The sequence below is a fragment of the Buteo buteo genome, chromosome 25 (genome assembly GCF_964188355.1).
Source record: "Buteo buteo chromosome 25, bButBut1.hap1.1, whole genome shotgun sequence".
Taxonomy (NCBI): Eukaryota; Metazoa; Chordata; class Aves; order Accipitriformes; family Accipitridae; genus Buteo; species Buteo buteo.
In genome coordinates, this window is record NC_134195.1 from 7012070 (window position 1) to 7032738 (window position 20669).

Sequence of the window (20669 nt, forward strand, 5' to 3'; positions counted from 1 at the left end):
AGGCAGGGTAAGGCCGACCCTGACAGTAGAAGGCAGGCTCAGCGCAATAACACGTTCCCGCTATTTATAACTGCTTCATCATCTGACTAAGGAAGGCTGTTTCCCCTCAAAAGCAGCTTTGATGTTTTATTTTGGACAAGTCACATACTTAGCCTGGGATCCCGCCATGCTGAGGTCTGAAGGGTGTCTTGCATTACAGGATCCAGGCATCATGGGCTGAATAGGCTGGCTGAGCAACAGTCTGGGGTGTGGAAAAAAGAAAAAACGACATTGCTGTTACAGAAGGACCACACAAATCTCACGTTTTGAAGACAGGAACAGGACGCTTTTGTCGGCACGGCGTAAAGCTGAGCGTTAGAGGTCTAACCTCAGCTCCTGGGCACATCCTGGGCGCTGCGAGGTGGAGACTGGGGCAGCGTGTGCCCGCTCCGGTAACGTGGGTGCCTTGCAGAGGGGCTGGGTGCTAGGATTTCAGGAGAGTGAAATTTCTTTTGCTCCTGCTGGTGGGAATGACCCGTATCGGAGCTTTCCGAGTACCGGAATGCACATTTTTTGGGGTTCCCACGCCTGGCTGGACGCCAGGGTGGGTCCTCCACCGCCCGCCCCGGGGGAGCCCGAGACAGCGCAGGAAGAGCGGAGCCATCCCACCACCCCGAGGCCGGGAGGTAAAGCCTTGGGCCGGCGGGGCCTGGCTCTGCCTCGGCCCCCTCCCCGCCCCCCCGGGTGGGCCCGTACCTGAGCTGCTGGTCGTGGCTGCAGCCGGGGGCGGGCGGGCCGGGGGTGCCGCCCCGCGGCAGGGCGGCAGGGGGCGCCGCGGTGCCGCCGCCGGCGGGGGCTGCGGCGAAGGGCGGGGGCGCGCCGCGGGGGGGGCGGCCGCCGCCCGGTGCCAGCTCGGCGCTCCTCGCAGCCTTGGGGCCCTGCAACGAGAAGGCGGGGCGGAGAGCGACACTGGGGCACGGCACGGAGCTGGGGGGGGTAGAAAGCCTGAAGACGCTGCACCGGACTGGCGATGCGTCCGCCCGGCTGCTGTCGCGATAGGAGGAGCGACGGCTTTCCTCCAGCCTGCCGCGGCTTTCGCACCCGCTGCCGCCCCCCGGTTTGCTCTACCGGCCTGCAAAAGCCTGGGGACCGGAGCGGTGTGAAAGCAAAACACCCCCCCCCCCCCCCCCCCCCCGATCGTGCCGTCAAGCAGTTGAGGAGACAACCCCGTGAAGACACGAGCAAAGTTAGGTGTGATGAGCACTGCCGTAAAAGCCCAACGATGGGAATTTAACCTTATTAAAGGAAAAAAAAAATGGTGGGTTTTTCCTGTTTATAATACGGATACGCTTTTTATTTTAATAAAGTCATTATAATACAGGTAGGGAGGAGGGTAAAAGCTACAGCTGAGGGGTCTGGAGATAATGATGCAGCTGTGTTTGCCACACACTCAGGTAGCAGAAATAGGAGCTAAGTTTTCTGTGAAGGGAGGTACAACAGGTGGGTGGAAGCACAAACACTGGAAATGCCGAGAAACCAGCGATAAGAAAAAAAATCCCATGCCAAACCTACTAGCTTTCACAGATCTCGGTTACTACTAACTGAGGCTGAACTTCATTTCCCTGTGCAGGAATCTGTTACGCTCACAACCTGGGGGTCTCGCACAGACCGCAATGTATTCCCACTGTGTGCCACCACAGCGGACAGGCTCCGCTGCGTTAGTGGCATCCAGCTGGATTCAGGGAGCAAGCAGGGGTAAAGCTTGTTTTGAGCCGTCCCACTGCCAACACTACTATTGCTAGTTTCCAGTGTGGTCAGTCAGGTTTCTTTCAGGATCAGCTGAAGAACGGCAAGTCATCCGCACCTTTTGCATGACCCCCCCCGCTCAGTTTTCAAGCTGAAACAGCTGCTCAAGTAACCCTCCTGGCTGAGGTCTTAAAAAAGGGATTTAAAGTAAATGCTGTAGAGAGATCCTTTATATAGGCTGCCCTTATATATGAGAATAGGGAAAGAAAGGCAAAGGCGCACTTACAGGGCTGACATGATTTTACTTGCTTGCTTAATAACAGCTCGGTGTCTTCTTTCCATATAAATGCTTCTCTATTCAAAGAAATGATTACCTGGCTCGATATCACGCTTGCTTCTCTCAGTGCTTGCTGGTTCGCTGTTTGCGAAGATGCAATTTGCCCTTGAAGTTGAGGACTGGGGACAAGCTGCTGCTGAGAAATGGCCCCTGACCTCTGCTGTAGCTGTTGTGGCTCCGGCTGCTGAGTATTGCTAAAGCTCAGGGACACTGTTGGCTGTTGTAGGAACATCTGGAAAAGAAGGGGGGAGAGTTTATGTCCAGAGAGTTATATCCAGCTGTCTTGGATAATGAAGGTGACAGTTAGATCCAAATATATTCTAAAATAAAGTTATCATGTTTCTGGATTCACTATGCATTTACTTTAGTTGGAAATCACCTCTCTTTCCTACATTAACAGTTCCACTGTCTCTAGTTTCTTGATTTCTTGTTCTGCAGGTGCGCTCATTACTTGCGAAATGTGTCCTGAAGGTACAAGTCCTCTCTCCGTGGGGCAGGCACAGCCCTTGTAAGAGCGGTTCCCTGTACATTCACTGTGTTCTTGGGCACCCTGACCAGAGAGAAGAGAGTGACTCTGTGTCTTTTCAGTCCTTTCATTTCTCCTTTCAACAAAACCAGCCTGCCTTTCAGACAGGGCTGCTTTTGAATTTGTCTCTGGAAATTCAACACCTTACGTACAGTTGGATTGTTGAACGTTTTTAATGAGGCCACAGTCAGGCCAGAGCTCTCCGTGTTGAATAGCTGTGTCCTTATCATTGAGAAGATGTGTAAACAGACAGTCACTGTCATTTATCTGATTTCCCATCAGGTAACCGACACCCGGTGTTCTTCCTAACTGTGCCACGCATTTGACTTGTGCAAAAGAGCTAGCAGCTCCTCTGTTAGTGTTTCTGTAAATGATACACTCTCCATTCTTGCATTGCAACACGAGGCTTTCTTCTTTAAAAGTTGTAGGGCTTGGGAATTTTTGCTTTTCTAGGGGCCATTTCTTCTATTACAGCTGTACAGAGGAAAAAGGCATATTTTAAAACTATGAATTATTAATGCTACAAGCTATCTTTGCAATATTTCGAACCTCGCCTCTTGCCACCAAGGACTGTATGGAAGTACACATCCCACGTAGTTGAAGGCATTTTTGGATCTGATTCTGATTCCACGCCACTGCTACACGTGTGGAACTCCATTAATTTAAGCGGAGCTACTTAGGGCTTAAATGAAATCAGACTCACAATTATTCTCTTCTTCATTATTCATCCATCAGTCTCACGCCTAGCAGTACGTCTGAGGTACGCCCAGTAATTAGTACACCTTTCTGCAGCTTATTGCTATATTAACAATTCCCTAAACTATCATGTCCCCTCTAATTTTTCTTGGAAAAAACCCATACCTTTCTCCAAAGGACCAGCACAATGCATTGCTTTTCTTTGCATAAGTGTGGGTTGATCCATCATGTTTGTACTTATTTATCTAGCTTTTAAAACACAGTTTTTATTTAAATATGATAAATTTTTAATGAATTTCTGTGTGCCAAGATTTTACTCAGAAAAAAGGTACAGACAAAGCTTACATTAATCAGCCGGGAGAGGGGGGCAATTAAGGAAAATGTTAAGGGACCTAAAGCAACGGCTTGTTTCAGGTGCTGTAGGCTAACCACATCTTGAAGATGTCTGACAGAAATAAATGGGTCAAGTAATAAAGTTGGGGCTGCTCGCAGCAGGTCTGAAACTAGCTCCAAGTGTTTTCTTTTAAAAACACTGCTCACTGAATTTGGAGCCATTACGTATCAGAAAGACAGATGGTCTCGCAACTTCTGCCAAGCAAATAGGTCTTATTATGAATAAATCAAACACAGAAATTATGAAAATTCATTTTCTTGTTTATTTTCTGTATATAGAAGCTAAGCTTTGGATATGTTTAGCAAATGAACTCACTTGATTTGCTCTAGCAATTAAACTGGTCGCCATTCATATAAAAATTTGATGTAAAACATTTGATGTAAAATTCAGGACAGGTAAAGCAAGTAGTGCGTTTCAAAAATGTGATGGGGAGTGTGAGCCCAATGGTACTGGCCAGATCACTGCAAATTAAGACCTTTAGGAGGATTATCTTAGGTGTCCTCCCTGTACGTGGCGCACAGCGCTGGAGAAATACTAAGTTCATCCAATGCAAAGTCAATGTCTATCGATGCAAATATCAGGCAGGGTGCGAACTTGCTGTGAACGACTTACTTTGCAGGGACCTGCCTGTATGTATGCCTGACTTCCAGATGAAGGCCAAGGAGCTTATCCTTGAATAAAAGCAGAGTAACCTACTTTGCAATTACCAGAGTGTGCCACTGGGTAGGAACGTGCACAGTTAATGGGTGGCAGCTAACACGCTATAAACTTACAACCAAGTTTATCCCAGTAAACCAATTTTGTTTGTTCATGTGTTGGTACCCTGAGAGGACTCTGAGTGTTTCATACCTAGGGACCCTCTGTTGCCTTATAATGGCCAAAGCAGCATTATTACTCTCTGAAGATAGATGTCCTGGAAAGAACAAGCTCGGGGCAGGAAGCAATGGTGCCATTTAACCCGTGTCCCGGCAGAACTGGAAGACTGAAGATGCCTCATCAAAACAAGAGTTAACCTGAGAGAGGATCAAAGCATGGAATTTCTACCTTCTAGTTAAACTTAAAAGCAAGAAGATGCTTCACTTGTACAAAACTTAATGGTGTTTTTTCATAATGTGCCTCTTTTGTGATAGTCCTGCCTGAATTCCCCTGAAACACTGAAATACAACAGCTTTAAATAACAACAGAAGCCCCCTAATAAAGAATGAAATCTTTCACAGTCTGAGCAAATCCAAGCAGATAAATTAGCAGCCCCCTAACTGCACTGCTGCTAATGACATGTCTTGTGGCTGATTTTGCGGACTGCAAGGTCAGTGAAGCATCTTACAAATATTTTTTAATTGGCCAGCTTGTTAACATACGTAGCAAAGCAGCGAGGGAGGGGAGGGACCCTCTGACACTGGTGCCCCCTCATTCCGAGATAGATGGTCCCTACAGCTAATGGATGAATCACACTGGCAAGACATCGTGAGGAAAAATGGCTCTTTGACTCTACCTGTCTTTTGGATAATCAGGGGATTATAGCCTTTGGGCTCATCATTACAGACATCAAGACTCTTTATGTAAAATACGGAAAGATGAGAAGCACACCACTGGGAAGCTGAGATTCATTGCCTTCGAAGGGAGCCTGGTTTGCAAATGATGGAGGGCTGTGGATGGTCTCATTTGTAGTTCTTGCGGGCTGGCCAGGCTCACCCCTTCTGTCTTCCTCCCCATCCACAATTCATTAGCTAGACTGTTCAAATCTGGAGCAGACACAGCATCCTTCAGACTTCTGAGGTTACTCTTGCTGCTCCTGTCCTTCATACTTTCGTTTGTCAGGAAAAGCAGTAACAGGGATTTAATGGAGTTTTGAACACTTTTGTTCAGGGCCCACAACCCTCCTGCTAGTTTTGTCTTTCATCGCACAAGGCTCTTGGAAATAGTTTCTAACGCAGACTACTGTGCTCAACATCTGTCTGGTTGGGAAAGCGTTTCTTGGTGGACTGTCGTACTGCGGTTTTGAAGATCTCTGAAGGAAATGGAAATGGGGCTTAATTCTCCACTGAGCTACCTGTACACTTCTGTGTGGAAGGGAGTGAACCAGTGGGGAAGATATGCTAATAAATCAGCTAACGAGGGAAAACCGGAGAACACTTCCCCCTTTCCAGACAGCCTACGGCACTCCCCCATGCTTACAGCTCTTCAACGTGGAATATTAGAGAGACCAGAAATGTGCTTGATAGTAATGCTCGCTTGTTTGCTACTATGCTTTGTAGCTCTGATAATAGACAGAGATCAATGTCTGCAGACACCCAGCTCTCTGAATGATGAAATCTGCGTGGCAAAGCACATGGTTGGATTTCTGATTTAACAGTTTACTCCTAGCTGCCTGTGAGTCACAGAAGTGCTGCATGCAAAATTGTGAGGCTTTCTTTTAAGTTGCCCCATGCCAAATAAGACAAAGCTAAGTCCTGGTCCCACTCTAACCTTGCTACAGCACTGTAATTTCTTTGTGGTCTTTTTTTTTTAACCTAGAGAAAGTGGGAGAAGGAAAAGGCCCTGGCCATGGGTCAGTGTGACCCCTCACATCTCATCGCCTTGCTTGACTGCTCTGAGGAGACTGAAAGGCACTCAAACTACAGAGGATGATCCTCCCTGTCTGGCATTGCCCCCTGAGGCAGACATGCAGCCCCTGCTTTTCCTAGCTCCCCTCCAGTCCCCCTGCCTCTCAGTTTGGCATCTGCAGTAAGCTGGAAAATGGTCAGTACTGACGCCAGAGAACTTGTACTGGTTTGAAAATATTTGGTCCAACCTGGTACAGTCTTTAGGGGGGAGAGGATCACACAAATGGTGTAACTCAGAGCTACAAATTGGCATGGGGTGGGCAGTACAGAACTACCCACCATTTACCCACTGGGCCTCCTCTTCTCTCTGCTTGAGCTCCCTATGAGCGTATCTGAGAATCTGTCCCACGGTCTTCGGGTTATTAAATGTGCCCTAGCCCATATGGGAGACAGCTATGTAAAAATATCCGTTTCCTGCATATAAGAATGTGCTCTGATCTTCTATTTTTGCCTGAATTATGCAAAAAAAGAAAAAAAAGGATGAGAGTATGTGACTATTGAAGACTTCACCAGGAGAGAGTAATAGTTTTCACCCAATTAAAAAGAGAGGAACTGAGAATATCATGTCTCTTGATATTCATAACAATAATAGCTTTCAGACATATGATGTGATTCTGAACTGAAGGCCAGTTAATTGCAGAGACACTTTCCCTTCCCATTAATCAAAGTCAGTGCAGAACCAATAGAAGAAATAGACTGAAGTTAAACTTGGTCTACCTATATGCTTATATGGCACCAGGAACAGAGTCCTGGTTTTGGGACCCACTATTGCTGTGCTGTCTTACAGCAGTGCACATGCAGCAGCTTAGGCGGCAAAGTTCCTAATTTGGCTTCACTGATCCCTTAATTGCCTAAACATACAATCCCAATTTGTTTTAATATGTGAAACTGCATTTCACAGATGTTGCTGATGGGTGAGAGTCTGTTTCTGTGGGAGATAGGAGCAAAATTCCCACTGACTTCAGCAGGTCCCAGGTTTTCATCCTGTGCTTAAAATGTTCTTTGAGACATTCATTGCTGTGACAGAGCTTGTCTTCTAAAAAAATCCTGTTAGCACAATACTCACAGTGGGTCCCCAATGCAACATTTCTAGCAAGGGTCATTTAACCTGGCATTTATAGTTAAATTATGAGGAACATAGCAGTAATCACCCCACATTTAGAAAACTTCCATAAAACTGGATGATTTGTCCATCTGTCGTTAAGTGAAGCCTGTGAGGTACTGAACTGCACTTGCCATTATTTCTGAGCTTTGGTGGACATAAGGGGTAGTACAAAGCAGATACCGTACTTGGTGAATTAAAAGCAGATACTGTACTTAGTGAATTCTAGCTCTGAGTGGGAGGTATCAAAGGCAGAAGAAGAGCAGGCTCAGTCAGCTTCACCCTAAAGGCTTAAACTGGTCCAGTGAAGAATAAATTCAGACACCCCCCAGGTGTGAACAAATGAACATCAGCAAAGGTTTGGGGGGTTTTAACACGACAAAGAAATTAATCTCTTGTGCTCTGTATCCAGGCAGGGGTAGGGTCAGGAAAACAGAGAGCGAATGAAAGAGATGAGCACTGCCTGAAGGAGGGCTGTTGGCTAAGGAAGAGCTGGACAGACAAGATACTGAGCATGAGTGATGCCAACATGAAGCAAGCAGTGACTGGATGGAAGCTAATGAACTGGAGAGACATAATCATTGGCAAGTCTGAACTTGAACACTTCTCTACTACAGCTGCTCAACCTGAGGACTCAGTCGATAAAGTATTAAAATGCTACTGTAAATGACCCAAATTCTTCTCTTCCTCCTAAGGTTGAACTATTTCTCCCTTTTCTGCCAGAGAGCTCTTAAGTCTTTCTTGACATAGGTTACTCAAGAGGCTTTCAGAGGGCAATATCCTCATTCAGATGAGCTGGTTTCCACATGTCCAGATTCCTGGACCCTGGAGCTGATTTTAAGTTACCGACCCTATCAAGGGCCACACGAGAGAGGATGCTTCGCTCTGCCCCTCCCAGCAGTAATGCACCTGTACGCTGGAGTCCTGGACCAGGCAGAGCTGCTCCTGTATCTTCTGGAGCTCCTCCTGCTGCCATCGGATGTTGGCCTGCAGGATCCGGGTCCGCTGCTCTAGCTGGTCCTTGATGGTCTGGAACATGCTGAACTGTGCCGAGAACTGAAAAAACAGAGGGAAAAATCAGTCATTATAATACAAACAGGCCTCAATAGAACATTGTTCTGTAAGAAGTTATTGGTTTCTTGATTATAAAGCACAGCCAAAGGAATAAAAGATGTGTTTGTAATAGACTAACATCTAGGCAGAGATAAATCTTGTCTATTTTCAATTTTATGCACATATATTAAATTGCCTCAGTTAGAGTGATCTGCTTACAACTGACCCTGTTCTGTTAGGGAATTATCAGAAGGGCTATGTTTGAGACTATGCTACTTTAAAATATCAAGAGCATCTTAATTGGATGGCAAATGAGTGCATTATTTTTATTAGCCTGCAGTTTGGAGCCCTTAGCGTAGCATAACTGTATATTCCGGACATGTTTTACTAACGCTTTCCTTTTTCCACACAGAAACAACAGTGCTGCAATGGCTTTGTCTGCTGATGACTTTCTGTAGCATCACGCGACAGCTGACCACAATAAACATTTTCTAGATTTCTACAGCTGAACAGTAGTCAAGCTACAAGGAATACTCATTAAGTTATTTTTATACATGCTGTAAAATGAATAGCTGAGCTCAGTGGGAAAAAGGCTGTTCTAAATAATAATATAAAATGGAGATCACTAATCAGGGTCAAGAAGAAAGTGCAACCTCCAGTAGCAGCAATGCCTGGCACAAAGTGGAATCATTCAAGAAGTGTGGAGGGGACTAACACAGCAATAAATTCCCAGTTTTATTTGGTGTTCTTGGGTATGATTCAAAGTCCACCAAAGTTAATTATTACTTTAATAGGCTTTGGAATAGTTGCTTTGCATGAGCTCATATTCCAAAAGTAAAAAATAGTCTTTGGAAAAAAAACCACTAAAAAAAAATCTGCAAGCTTTTCTGTAGTCAAGGCATCCAAGGCCTCTATGAAAACATGTGGTGCTGTGAGTGTCCAGGCAAAAAAAAAAATAATTTGCTGTGACTTGAAAATGGTGCCCTGTTCCTGTGGTTGTTCCAGTGGCTCTGTGCTAGTGGGTGAACTGACGCACGCTGCTGCAGCCTTCCTGCTCCATGGAGATGCACTTGCTTACACCATTTCTGCCTTTTTAATAGGAAAACAAAAATGGTAACAAAAAGGGAATTAAGGAGAGCTGTGGTGCTAGCAACATCGCAGAGTTAAATGAAATTTGTGGCTACTTAGAGAAATCGAAATGTGACTTGTATCAGCTAACTGCTTTGCCTTAAACCAGCTAGGTATGCGAAATAATACCTTCCCATTCCCTCCAGCAAAGCTGAAATCTCCATGTAAACACCCTTTGGGTGAGAAAACAGGAGAACTTCAGAGGGTTTCTTTCTATTTACCAGGTGGAGGGCAGCTTTCCCGCACAATCTGAGAGGTCATCCACCGCTCAAAGAGTTTGTTCATGTGGCAAGGTGGAGGGGAGTTCCGTGGCCAGCCCTGCTCAGGGGGAAGGAGGGCTGCTCTAGGGTTGTACGTGCAGTTGCTGCTGGCAGAGGATCTCAGAACCCACTTTGGTGGCAGAGGCGGCCGCGAGCACCGGCAGCTTGCACTGCTTGCCCAAGGAGATAATGTGAGCACTCGGCCTCCGGTGTCCATGGCGCTTTTGCCTTCAAACAGCAGCTCTGTCATCTGCAACCCGCTCCTTCCCCAGAGCAGAAAAATGGTGTCAAAGCTCCCCAAGGGAAGTTTGTGTTACTTCTAATTGGTGTTAAAGGGGAGAAGTCGAGCAGGGTCTTTCTTTTTCTAGTCCATGTATAAAGTATTAATCTGGGGAATGGACGAGTGGAAACCTCTGATGTTTGGGAACAAGGACAAGTGACTCACAGGAGCATCCGGTGATGCTTGTTGTAGCCCGACTCTGTGTTTCTGAAGAGTCCAGGTACCCTGATTTTAGGAGTGGAATGAGGCTATGGCTTGCTTAGATGAGACGCAGCTAAGCCCTGCTTTAACCTGGGTCTGTACAGGATTCTTTAAAAAGCTGAGTCTTGCAATCTAATTCTCTCTCTGAACTCTCTTAGTGAGAACTACTCCAGTCTTTAAAAGGGTCCTTATCAGAAAAGAATTAAAAACAATTTTAGCCAAAAGTTTCATTTAACTGCCTGGCTTGCTGATGGCAGACTTTTCATTAACGTGTGAACTTCTTGAAGACACTTTTGGAAAGGAACTCGATTTTCTTCAATTAAAAAATGTAAGGAATTTTATAACAGATAATTTTATAATAATTTTGTACTTCAATAAGAAACAAACTCCATTTCCAGGCCTCAGTTTTGAATTTGAATTTCCTTTGCAAAGTTGCACGCAAAAATATATTGCTCTTGATTTTAAATTATTATTCCGTAATCTTTTTCAGCACCTTCTTAAATTTAGCATATTCATCTACTATTGTCTTTTTGTTCTCTTCTTCATGTGCTTTTTGTATTAATAAACTTAACAACAATTAGCTGGTATACTAGGGTGAAAGCCATTACAGAAGAAGACAAGGAACTTTCTCTTTTGCTTTTTTCCCTTTCCCACTCTAACCCCCAAATTTGTTGATAACTCTAGCCATGACCCCTGTGATTACAGAGCTTCTATTGTTTTTGTACAAAGACACTAACAGCAATTGACCTGCACCAGAAAGTATTTATCTCAAGATCATTAACTGCTCTACTAATTAGGGGAGAAATCTGTAACTGTATAATAAATTAAAAGAGCTTAACTCAAAATGTTCCACAGAAAACACTGCATGGCTTTAACTCTGTCATTGGCATCAGATAAAGTTGCTCTTTATCTCACTTGGGTATTTACAAATGTCTGCAGGATCCTCAGAAAAGTGCATGTTATACACAGAAAAGTGCCAGCTTTCCAGATACAGCGAAACATGGAAGACTAAACCTGTGAGATATCTATAATTGCACCAGTGTAATCAAGCTTTGTTAACTCAGACAAAAAATACCCCCACAGCAGAAATTTTAGTCTGGATTCTTAAAAAAAACCCAAGTGATGCTTTTGGGGCTGCAGCCAGGGGAGGGGACCTATGGCCTGTGTCTGCCGGGATGGTCCCCCATTTCAGATGTGGTGAACAAAAAGATGCACACCTCAAAGACATTCTGTTCCTACAAGTTTCATAACAATAGGTAGCTGGGTAAAGAAAAGAGACCCTATTTATTTTTTAGCTTGGTTTCCTTTGAACCTTTCATTTCTGCCTATCTTCCGACTTTCCATCCTTCTGGCCAAAGCAAGAGACACGCAACAGAGTTGTGAAAGTCTCAAAAATACCAAGTTGCTGCAATTTCCTGAAAGCTTTAGCTCAGCAAAGAAGAGAGGGATCCACTCATCCCTTCCTCCTGCAGGAAAGTCTGGGTCTGTGCACCAGCCTTGCAAGGCACAGCCCCTGGAAACCCGGGTTTCATTAGTTTTGCAGCTCAACTAACAACTTGTTTGTTCCTTCTGTCTTCAGAATAACACCTGCGCAATCCCAAATGGATTATTAGTGCTAATTATTATTCAGTCATCAACATCCGCTGTGTTGTAGGGGATTTTAATTTATTACAATGAGGAAGACAAACAAACAAATATTCTAATGGGGAGCACTTGGTTTGAAGTAAACCATTTACATTCAGGCGACATCTAATACTGTGCTGTCTGTTCATTCAGACAAGCAAGGCAGAAGCTAAAACCACATTTCATCGGAGACAAAACCATCGCAGCCTTTGCTCGAAATAAAACTAATCAAAGTTCAAGCAGATGGTGCCTGAGGCGGGAGTTAGCTGCTTGCTGCAGATGCGGTCGTGGCCGCTTAAAATGTCCTTCCCCCCCGCTGCTGCCCCGTAGCCGAATGTTAGCCGCAAGGACACCCGTCAGAGTGCTGGGGCCCTGCGTGGCCAGGCTCGGCACGCTGCCTTTCAGCTCCTGCCATCGGTCACCTTCAGCTGAGGGCGAGTGGCAGAAAGGCAGCGGGGAGCAACCTGCGCAGCTACTCGTCGTGGGCTGGCAGCGGGGCGCCTGGCCACGCTATTTCTAAAAGCGATGAGCTTGTGTTCTGCTGCTAAACTGCTGCGAAACGGTCAACTAGGAAACCGAGGAAATGTTCGTGGGGCGAAGCAGGCATACCTGGCTTTCGTCACTCATTTGCCTAGCACCGCAGGCACCTTGTCTTTGATATAATGGATTATCTTGCTGTAGGCTGATGTGTTTATTATTTTAAGGTAGGAGGTAAGCAGTTGAAGAAAGCATTAATAGTTTATGAAAATCACCCAAGTCTGTGGAGGATTGCTCCCTTTACCAGGAGTATCGCTATGGGGTGTGAGCCTCAGCAACCTGAGCTGCAACGTCCTGGTGCTATTTCCCTGCTCCGCATCAAGGGAAGCTCCACCTTGAGCTTCACCAGGAGCGTTGCTGTGACTTTGCTGCCAGTCGGGAAGAGGGCTGCCTGTGTAGACAGACTGGAGTCAACCCTCTTCCTTTCACCAAGATTTAGCCAGCCCAAAGAGGCTTAACCAGTGGCCATGCGACTGGACAGCGCTTTGATTTGGCAGAGAAGAAATGGATCTGGCATGCCAGTAAGAGTGTTTCACTGGGAAGGGGTGAGGCAGTGAGGCTCTCGGTAAACAACTGGAAAGCATCTCTTCACAAAGAGCTTTGATGGAGAAGAAAGGGAGGTAGAAAAAAGTCAAACAAAACACGCATGGGTTTATAATAAATAAACTAAATTATGTTTGGAAGTGCATTAATGAATAACGGAGAGAAATATCTGTAACAGAAAATGAATGCTCAGAGCAGATAATTGATATGCTGTTTCTTCTCTGCATGCTGCTGCGGAGTCGTGAAAAGAATATTAAACACAGAAGATAAATGAGAATTTGTTATTTTAAAGCAGGGATCCTCAGGACTTTCTATGTTTTATATGCTACAGGAAGAAACTCTGGGATGTTGTGAGGGAGTACAGGGTACCAATAGTAGAAGCAGCCTAGGTCCAGGACTACTCTGTCATTTCTAAAATCAGCAGATGATGGGGTGTATCATCACAGCATGACCACAGGAGAGAAACAATGTGATGGGAACATGGTACTCAAATTTGTTCCTTCAAAATCCACTGCAAATGAAACACTGAGGTGTCTTTTTGGGCCGTCACCCAGTTTTGAGATATGGATTAATAGATTTCACTGGAGGCATTTGTCCCTAGCAGCATCCTCACCGTTACTGGCACACTCACAAAGTGGGTTTTGTTGAACTTTTGTGTCCCTTACTGCTGGTTATTTCTGCATCAGCCCAGACAAACAGGTGTTTTTAGGAGGACTGGGTCTTTGTTAGTTTTTAGGCTTGTTCTTAATTCTCATTGTAACCTTGATTTTGATGGGACCTGATTCTGTAGAAGCAAAGTTGAAAACTCTTTTCCAGTTGTTTTTTGTCCTCCTGTGAAATAGATGTGTGTGTGCACCTGAACCTACATGTACCTGGGCTTCTCCTCTGAATGCCTGTATGCAGTTATGTGTTTAAACACACAAGTGTACAATTCAGATCACTTTCCCACGATATTTTAAGCATTTGAGAGCTGGTAGATTTGGAGATATTAGCTACTAAGGAGATAACCTAAAAAGCCCAAAAGACCTGGACCCTATTAATTCATTTATTTACTAGACAAAAGGAGAAAATAACAGAAGATAGGCAAGTGACCTATTCCACTTCCAAATCCCCAACTAACCTGTGCCAGAGGTGCAGGCTGATTTTGCAGAGTTGCTTGAGGCAGCAACTGCTGTGGGAGAAGCTCACATGGAGGCTGAGAAGGCAAAGAAACCTAGGTTAAAAAGAAAACAAAACAAAACTTTCTAAGTTTGGCCCCTTTAAATTTTAGGTTTCTTCTAATGCCATGGCTTTTGTGTAAGTTGTTTTTATTTGCTAAGCTGTGTATGTGGCACATGCTTTATACCATCTGCCTATTTTGATGACTCTTTGTAAAGTTACCTGAAGAGTAGTAGGTTGACTGAGTCTATGCACAGATAAATCCTGCTGCGCGCTCGGTGTTCTTGGCAAGGGGGCGTTAGACTCGGCAATCAGCTTTGTTGGTGTAGCTGCAAGAAAAGTACTGGTGAGTCCTTACATGCTGGAAATCATCCCCATTTGAAGTGGGAATTACAATGAGACCTAGATAGAAATGATTATGGCTGGCTAAATTCCAGTGGGAGTCAAGGCTGTTCTTGTTGACTTCAATGGTAGTAAAATTAAACTGATAGGAGGGCATGGCCAAAGAGAAAAGTAAACGAGACAGATTATGGTTCTGTGCTCCAATGAATGGAGCAAAAGGACCCAAGACCTGTTCCAAAACAGCTGGAACTCCCTTCATATGGCCCAAATAACTATAAATTTAGGTTAGCTCATTGGCTTTTCTTCCAGACCAGGGAGCAGAAGGAGCATGTAAGGTGTGCCCAAGTCTTGGCTGGAGCATCCTGAATCTTGGCCAGAAGAGGATCACCCACAGGCTGTTATTACTCCTGTAAGTCTAGAGGGGCCTTGTATTGCTTATACTGATGCCCTCAAATCTGAAGAGAGAAGTCCTCATTTTTGTAATGGATTGAAACAGCATGTCTCACGGCTAGTCCCACTACCCATTTTCCAGTGTATGGGTGGCTGCACTAGAACCTTCCCTCTTGTATGTCACCATTTCAGATTGTGCACTTCATTGTCAGCGACAAATACATATCATCGATACCTCATAAATAAGTGCTAAATTAGCAGCTGTGGTATATAGACACACATTCTGTAACTTGGCTAAATTAAAAATAATGCAGTAACCCAGGAATACCACTCACATGCTGGGTCTGACTTGGGTGTGTGGGAAGATTTGGGTGAGCTCCTGGATGATACTGAGGGTGTCCGACTAGCGCTGAGGATTGAGGCACCAATATCAAGTGCATTAAAGTGCTGTTCAGGATCCAAGCTGGTGCCACTGTCCTAAAACAAACAAACAAAAAGTGAATAGCTATTGCATCTGTCAGGGTGAAAACATTTTGAAATGCACCTAGTAATGGCTGTGTACCCAGTTCTTTGGCTGGCCTAAAATGACTTGAGCAGAACTAATCCCAGGTAGGCCAGCAGAAGACCTGGGCACAGGTGTCAATGTCCCTTCCAAATAGCATCTAAAGCATTTTACAAAGAGCTATCACTGAGTTGGAAATAAATAGCAAGCTACTGCTGTAGTTATTTTGTGTCTTCAGATGTTTTTCTGAATCTTTCTTTTGCGTTCAGTTGGTTGTGACAGCAACTACAACATCTGTGAGACACTCAGCTGTGCACTGAGGAGGAGCTTTTCTTTCATTCCTCAGCAGATCACCGAGATGTAGCCAAGAAGGCTGATTGCCAGAACATGTCCGAATGAATCTTTAAACTGTAGTACCTTGCCAAGGAAAGGTGGGGATATCTCACATTGCCCCTGTCCATGTTCCACTTGATTTGTGGCTGTTACTGATCTCCAGGTTTATCCTTTCATGAGTTTATCCAATTTACTTTAAAATTATTCAAGTGAGCAGTGAATTCTGAAGTTGAGGGAATCCACCCAGAAGGACAATGCCAGAGTCTTCAGTGACATTAACATAGGAACAAGCTGTGATTACAGATACTAATGAAGAAATTTTTCGCTTTGTACCTTTAGTGCTGAGGACACAACCTCTGAGGACACTTCTTCCAAGCCCATCTCCTGTCTCCTCTCCACCCGAACATCTGCGTAACTGAATGTAAAATGTAATTGTATGTATCGACATGCTATTGTTATATTTCATAAAATGTGCTTTAAGCAAATAAAGGAGCAAATTATTGTAACATTTTACAGGTTAAATGCACAGCTGAAAAATCACTTAAGTCAGATGCTACTGAATCACATTTGAGAGACTTTTAATTTTCAGGTTTTGCTCTGTTCCTGTCTTCTTGAAGTCAAGAGGTATATTAAAGAAGTATATATAAAGGTCAAGTTCACAGCCTACAACCGCTGTATAACTTCACTGGAAAGCTTCCACACATGTCTTTGAAAAACAATGTAAGAATTGGAGCTTAACTAAGTATTAGAATAGCTAAGGGATCTGTCTGTTCCCTACTTCTGCACAAAGTGGAAAAATGCAACAGTTAATCTGTCCCTAAACTCCCGATTGACAAATCAAGCTTAGGATGAAGTAAGGTTTAGTCTGATCATTTTTCTATAATGAACATATATCCTTCAGAGAGTTCAGTCTTTTTTTTTTTGTTACATAAAAGACATCATTTTTCTGAGAGACAATTTTGGCAGTCATGAGGATGCCCTTATCTTACTGTCTTTTATGTCCCCGCCAGCTGATAGGATTTTTCCATACCTTACCACCATATGCGTGCACACAATGAACTCTGGCTTGGAGTTCCACTGGTGGTAGGTGATATAGTAATGGGTCTGGAGCCAGATCCACTGCTGTCCTTTGGTCAGAAACCGATAGCAGCACGACTTCCCCTTGCCAAACTGCATCACTGTCAGCAGAAAATACACACAGCTTGTAGCACAATTTGTGATGTGAAAACGACATGAAATGTGAAAAGTGTGACAAAAGTACTATGGCCCCATTGATTCCTAAGGAAGACAGCAGTCTGAGCACCTTTCGAGTGAGTGGTCCTCTCAGTCTTACCATAGAGCAAATACCATAAAGATCAGCAGGTACCTTTTTCTGACACTTCAAATGGTACATTCCTTCACAGCACAATTAACCTTAACTTTGGACACTAATGCATTAATGTCTGCTACAACTTAAACATAGATCTTATACTGGTTTATGTGCTGATCACATACTGCTTAATTAGGCATCTGGGATTAATTTCGAAGAGTGATCATCTTAAGTGCTATAGCAGAAAAGTACAGGATAAAAATGCTTGAAAAGATAAGTATTGTGTGCAGATGGATTCAGAATGAAGGGAGTATAGGAGATAAGATTGTGCAAAGACAAAAATCATTTGAAACTGAAAGAAAATTCCCAGACTGAAAAGAATTCAAAGTGCAGTAAATGGGTATATTAAAGGTTTAAAAGATTCACTGGCAAAATTGATCTCTGCTTTTCCCCCCAGTGATTTCAAGGGGTTCCCAAACATGTACATATTTAGCCTTTCTATATTTTAATGTAACATATAAAAACTAATGTTGATGGGGTATTTTTGAGCCACCCAAAGGTGGTAAGCTGAGATGTTCCAGCCAGTTCTGTAAGCAAATATTTGAAAAGCATTGCCTCATTTTCCTTACTTAGTGAGAGTTTTTCAATTAAATCTTAATAGACTATATTTAAATAATCACAGGTAATCCCAAATACATGGTGAACAACATTAGGGTAAATAATCAATAAGAATTTTACAAAATAGGTTCTCCTCTGAGATTGCTTGAACTATTCTTCTGCATATTCTTTACTAATAAAGCAGGGGTCTAATCTGGCATATTTTATCCATTCAGTGACCCTTGTTGACTACTTCTGGGGATACAGAAGATAAATTGTATTTTTCAGAGCTTGATAAGTCTGGCTCAGATGCCAATCAGCTGCGGTGCTCCCAATCTGCTACAACTCTGCTAAGACATACAGGCGTGAGGCAAGGGTCAAACCTCCCCTTCCAAGTTTAAAACAATTTTGAGTGAAACTACATTTCCCTGAAAAGAGGTGTCCCAGTGACTCCAGAGGAACCTGGGCTATGCGATACTTACAGTGTTCGTGGCACCTTGCTAGCAGCTCTAGGTCATCTATATGGTAATAATCGTAGCCAGAAGTACCCAGCACTTCAAAAGGCAAGTATCCTATAATCGGCGGTGCTCTGCGGTTAGGCACAATATGAGTGAATTCATAAACCACGAAAGAAACAGCAGTTCTGCATGTTGACATGGATATGTAAAAAGCCCAGATGTGCTCTCGCTCATTGGTGTATGGTTGTCCCCGCAGGGGACCGGACCATGACTTTTCCCCACCTTGTGCCCAGGATGCCCAGCTGGGCATGGCAGTGCCGGTGGGCACTGTCCCCCAAGGACAAGGTCATGACAACCCCATCTTTCCAGGGAAAATGCGGTTGTGGAAAGCAACGCGGCTTCTCAGGGACCTTCACAGAAGAACCTGCTGCGAGGGACCCGTTCCCTGACCGTTCCTTGGTGAGGAGCTCTGCTGTGGCTCCTGCAGTCCCCACACAGGGGAAAACATGTGGCGAGGTGATAGGAAGCCATCGTCTGTTGGGACGAGGCGGGTAGGAGGGGAGATTGTCTGTGTTGCTTCCCTCTGGGGGCCTGCAGAGCTTGTCCGTGGGGTGCTGAGGCAGTTGCTTTGTACCTTTGCCAGCACAGTTGCCTCAGGCCAGCACAGACTTTCCCTCCGTAACTCAGTGGGAATTGCACACACACAATCAATGGCTGGATTTGGAAAGAATGATTTCGGCAGCTGTATAGTAATTAGATGATTTTTGTCCTGTGACAGACTTTGCTCCATTGATAATTTTAAAGGAAACAAGAACAAGCTAATCACAAATTTGGCCTGAGAAACTGAGTAGTTTTGTTTTAAAGACTGATAAAATGCAGGGTAAAATAGTAAGTATCATCTTTTGTAGGAATTTAAGTGGTGACCCTCCTGTTCATGTGATTCAGATGTGAAATGTAACACTATTTGAGAGAATTGCACTTACGAAAATAGCAGTAGACAAGCACTGAACACAACCAGGAGTGCTTCTCTTGTCACCAACCTGTGATCCAGGAATAAAAATTTCCACTCCAGACTGTGTCTTGATGTGAATTCCTCTAGAGGTTCTTCCACGATGCACATCTCCTGTATGGTGAAGAAAACCGACTTGCTGAGAGTTGCTGCTTCACCCCTCCGCTTCATCTAGCTTTTGTTAGCTATAAATACACGGTGTATAAGAGGAGAAAACAGAGGATTCACACGTTTTCTGGCAATTCCAGAGAGCGATCTATTGTATTTATCAATGCCAAAATTTTTGCAGGAGTTGGGGAGAAGAACTTGTGAGGCACACAGACTTAAGAGCTGACACTGTTCCTCAAGCTGCCAAAGTTTTTATGGCTTTGAAGCAGTGCCCGGGGTGTGATGGCTGTGCCACCCACAGCCCCAAGGAGCAATGCCCCTTCCCAGCATCTAGCCTGTACTTGGTCCCACCTGGTTTTGCCACGTCTTTCCTTGCTGTCTTTGTGTTACTAAAGATACCCACCGCCCTTACGCAGCCCTTTTGGACGTCTGCCCTCCAAGGTCTCTTTGAGAAAGGGGGACATTCTCCCTCCCACTCAATAGCTGCAGAGGAGTAAATGTTTTTTCAGGCAGGCAGCCTGCACGGGGCCCTTCAGGCAGGTAAAAGGTAGTAGTTTTGCCTTGCACTTCAGTCCCGTGGCGAAGAAGCTGGCCCTTAAGACTCACGGCAGCCCTTGGCGCTCCTGAGAATGATAATTAATAAGTGAATTACAGGAGGCAGGGCACAGGGCTGTCTGCGAGGCAGGACATCCTTGCCCCAGAGGACTGAGGATCAGGAGGCAGTCGGTGATGATTAATTGTGGAGTGGAGGTGGGAAGGGGAGGAAGGACGGCACTGTGGTACATGCCTGTGCATGGGCTGGGGCTGGCTGTGTGCCCCACGGCCGGCTCGCAGCCCGCTCGCAGCTCCCCTTTGCCCACCTCTCCTCTCCCGCTGGACGTTTGCAGGGGCAACTCCAGCTCCACGAGCTCCCTGGAGTCAGCCTGGAGACCCCTGGCCTGGGACTTGCCAGCACCAGCGCTCAGGATTTGGTGGCATCCAGGGTTACTGTCCCCCCTGCCACGTCTCTCCTGCAGGAGGGTCTCCATCATCACTGATAAGGACAGCCTGCCCACTGCTGTCCCCCTGCTCCCTGGTGCCATGTCCCCCTGTGCCATGGGCTCAGCGACACCCTCCCATCGTCTCCACTGCCACTTCTCTCTCTGCTGTCCCTCTTGGGGAGAGAAGTCTTTCAGACCACCAACAATTTAAACCCTCTTGGGACCAGAGGGCAAGCTGAGGCATGCTGCCATCAAGTGTTTCTGATACATATCAATGCTCACGAAGTTGATTAAAGTTGCTGGCTGTACAGCGGCAAAAGACTTCATGCATGCCTTAAATTCCTCTCTCCCTTCCTCTCCAGCTTATGACAAAATCCATGCTGATGCCGAGAACATACCCTAAAATTCAAGGTGCAACATGCAAACATTGCTGTGTGCAACCAAAATGCTGATTCTGCCTTCCATAGCCAGTCAG

General features: G+C 45.0%; 1 protein-coding gene across 3 annotated transcripts in view; it reads right to left on the bottom strand.

The window, feature by feature from the left end:
- NPAS2 (neuronal PAS domain protein 2) overlaps positions 1 to 20669 on the bottom strand; it is a 108980-nt gene that overhangs the window by 4299 nt on the left and 84012 nt on the right. For 2 of the 3 annotated variants that reach the window (XM_075057286.1, XM_075057285.1), the window contains exons 9-19: positions 19138 to 19220; positions 18122 to 18228; positions 16764 to 16911; positions 16067 to 16148; positions 15234 to 15375; positions 14389 to 14495; positions 14129 to 14221; positions 8293 to 8439; positions 2100 to 2294; positions 736 to 917; positions 149 to 241 (exon numbers count right to left, since the gene is read on the bottom strand). In XM_075057286.1, the coding sequence (XP_074913387.1) occupies positions 149 to 241; positions 736 to 917; positions 2100 to 2294; positions 8293 to 8439; positions 14129 to 14221; positions 14389 to 14495; positions 15234 to 15375; positions 16067 to 16148; positions 16764 to 16911; positions 18122 to 18228; positions 19138 to 19220 (1379 nt within the window). The remainder of the gene's footprint in view (positions 1 to 148; positions 242 to 735; positions 918 to 2099; positions 2295 to 8292; positions 8440 to 14128; positions 14222 to 14388; positions 14496 to 15233; positions 15376 to 16066; positions 16149 to 16763; positions 16912 to 18121; positions 18229 to 19137; positions 19221 to 20669) is intronic. The other variant, XM_075057287.1, reaches the window with a different exon arrangement.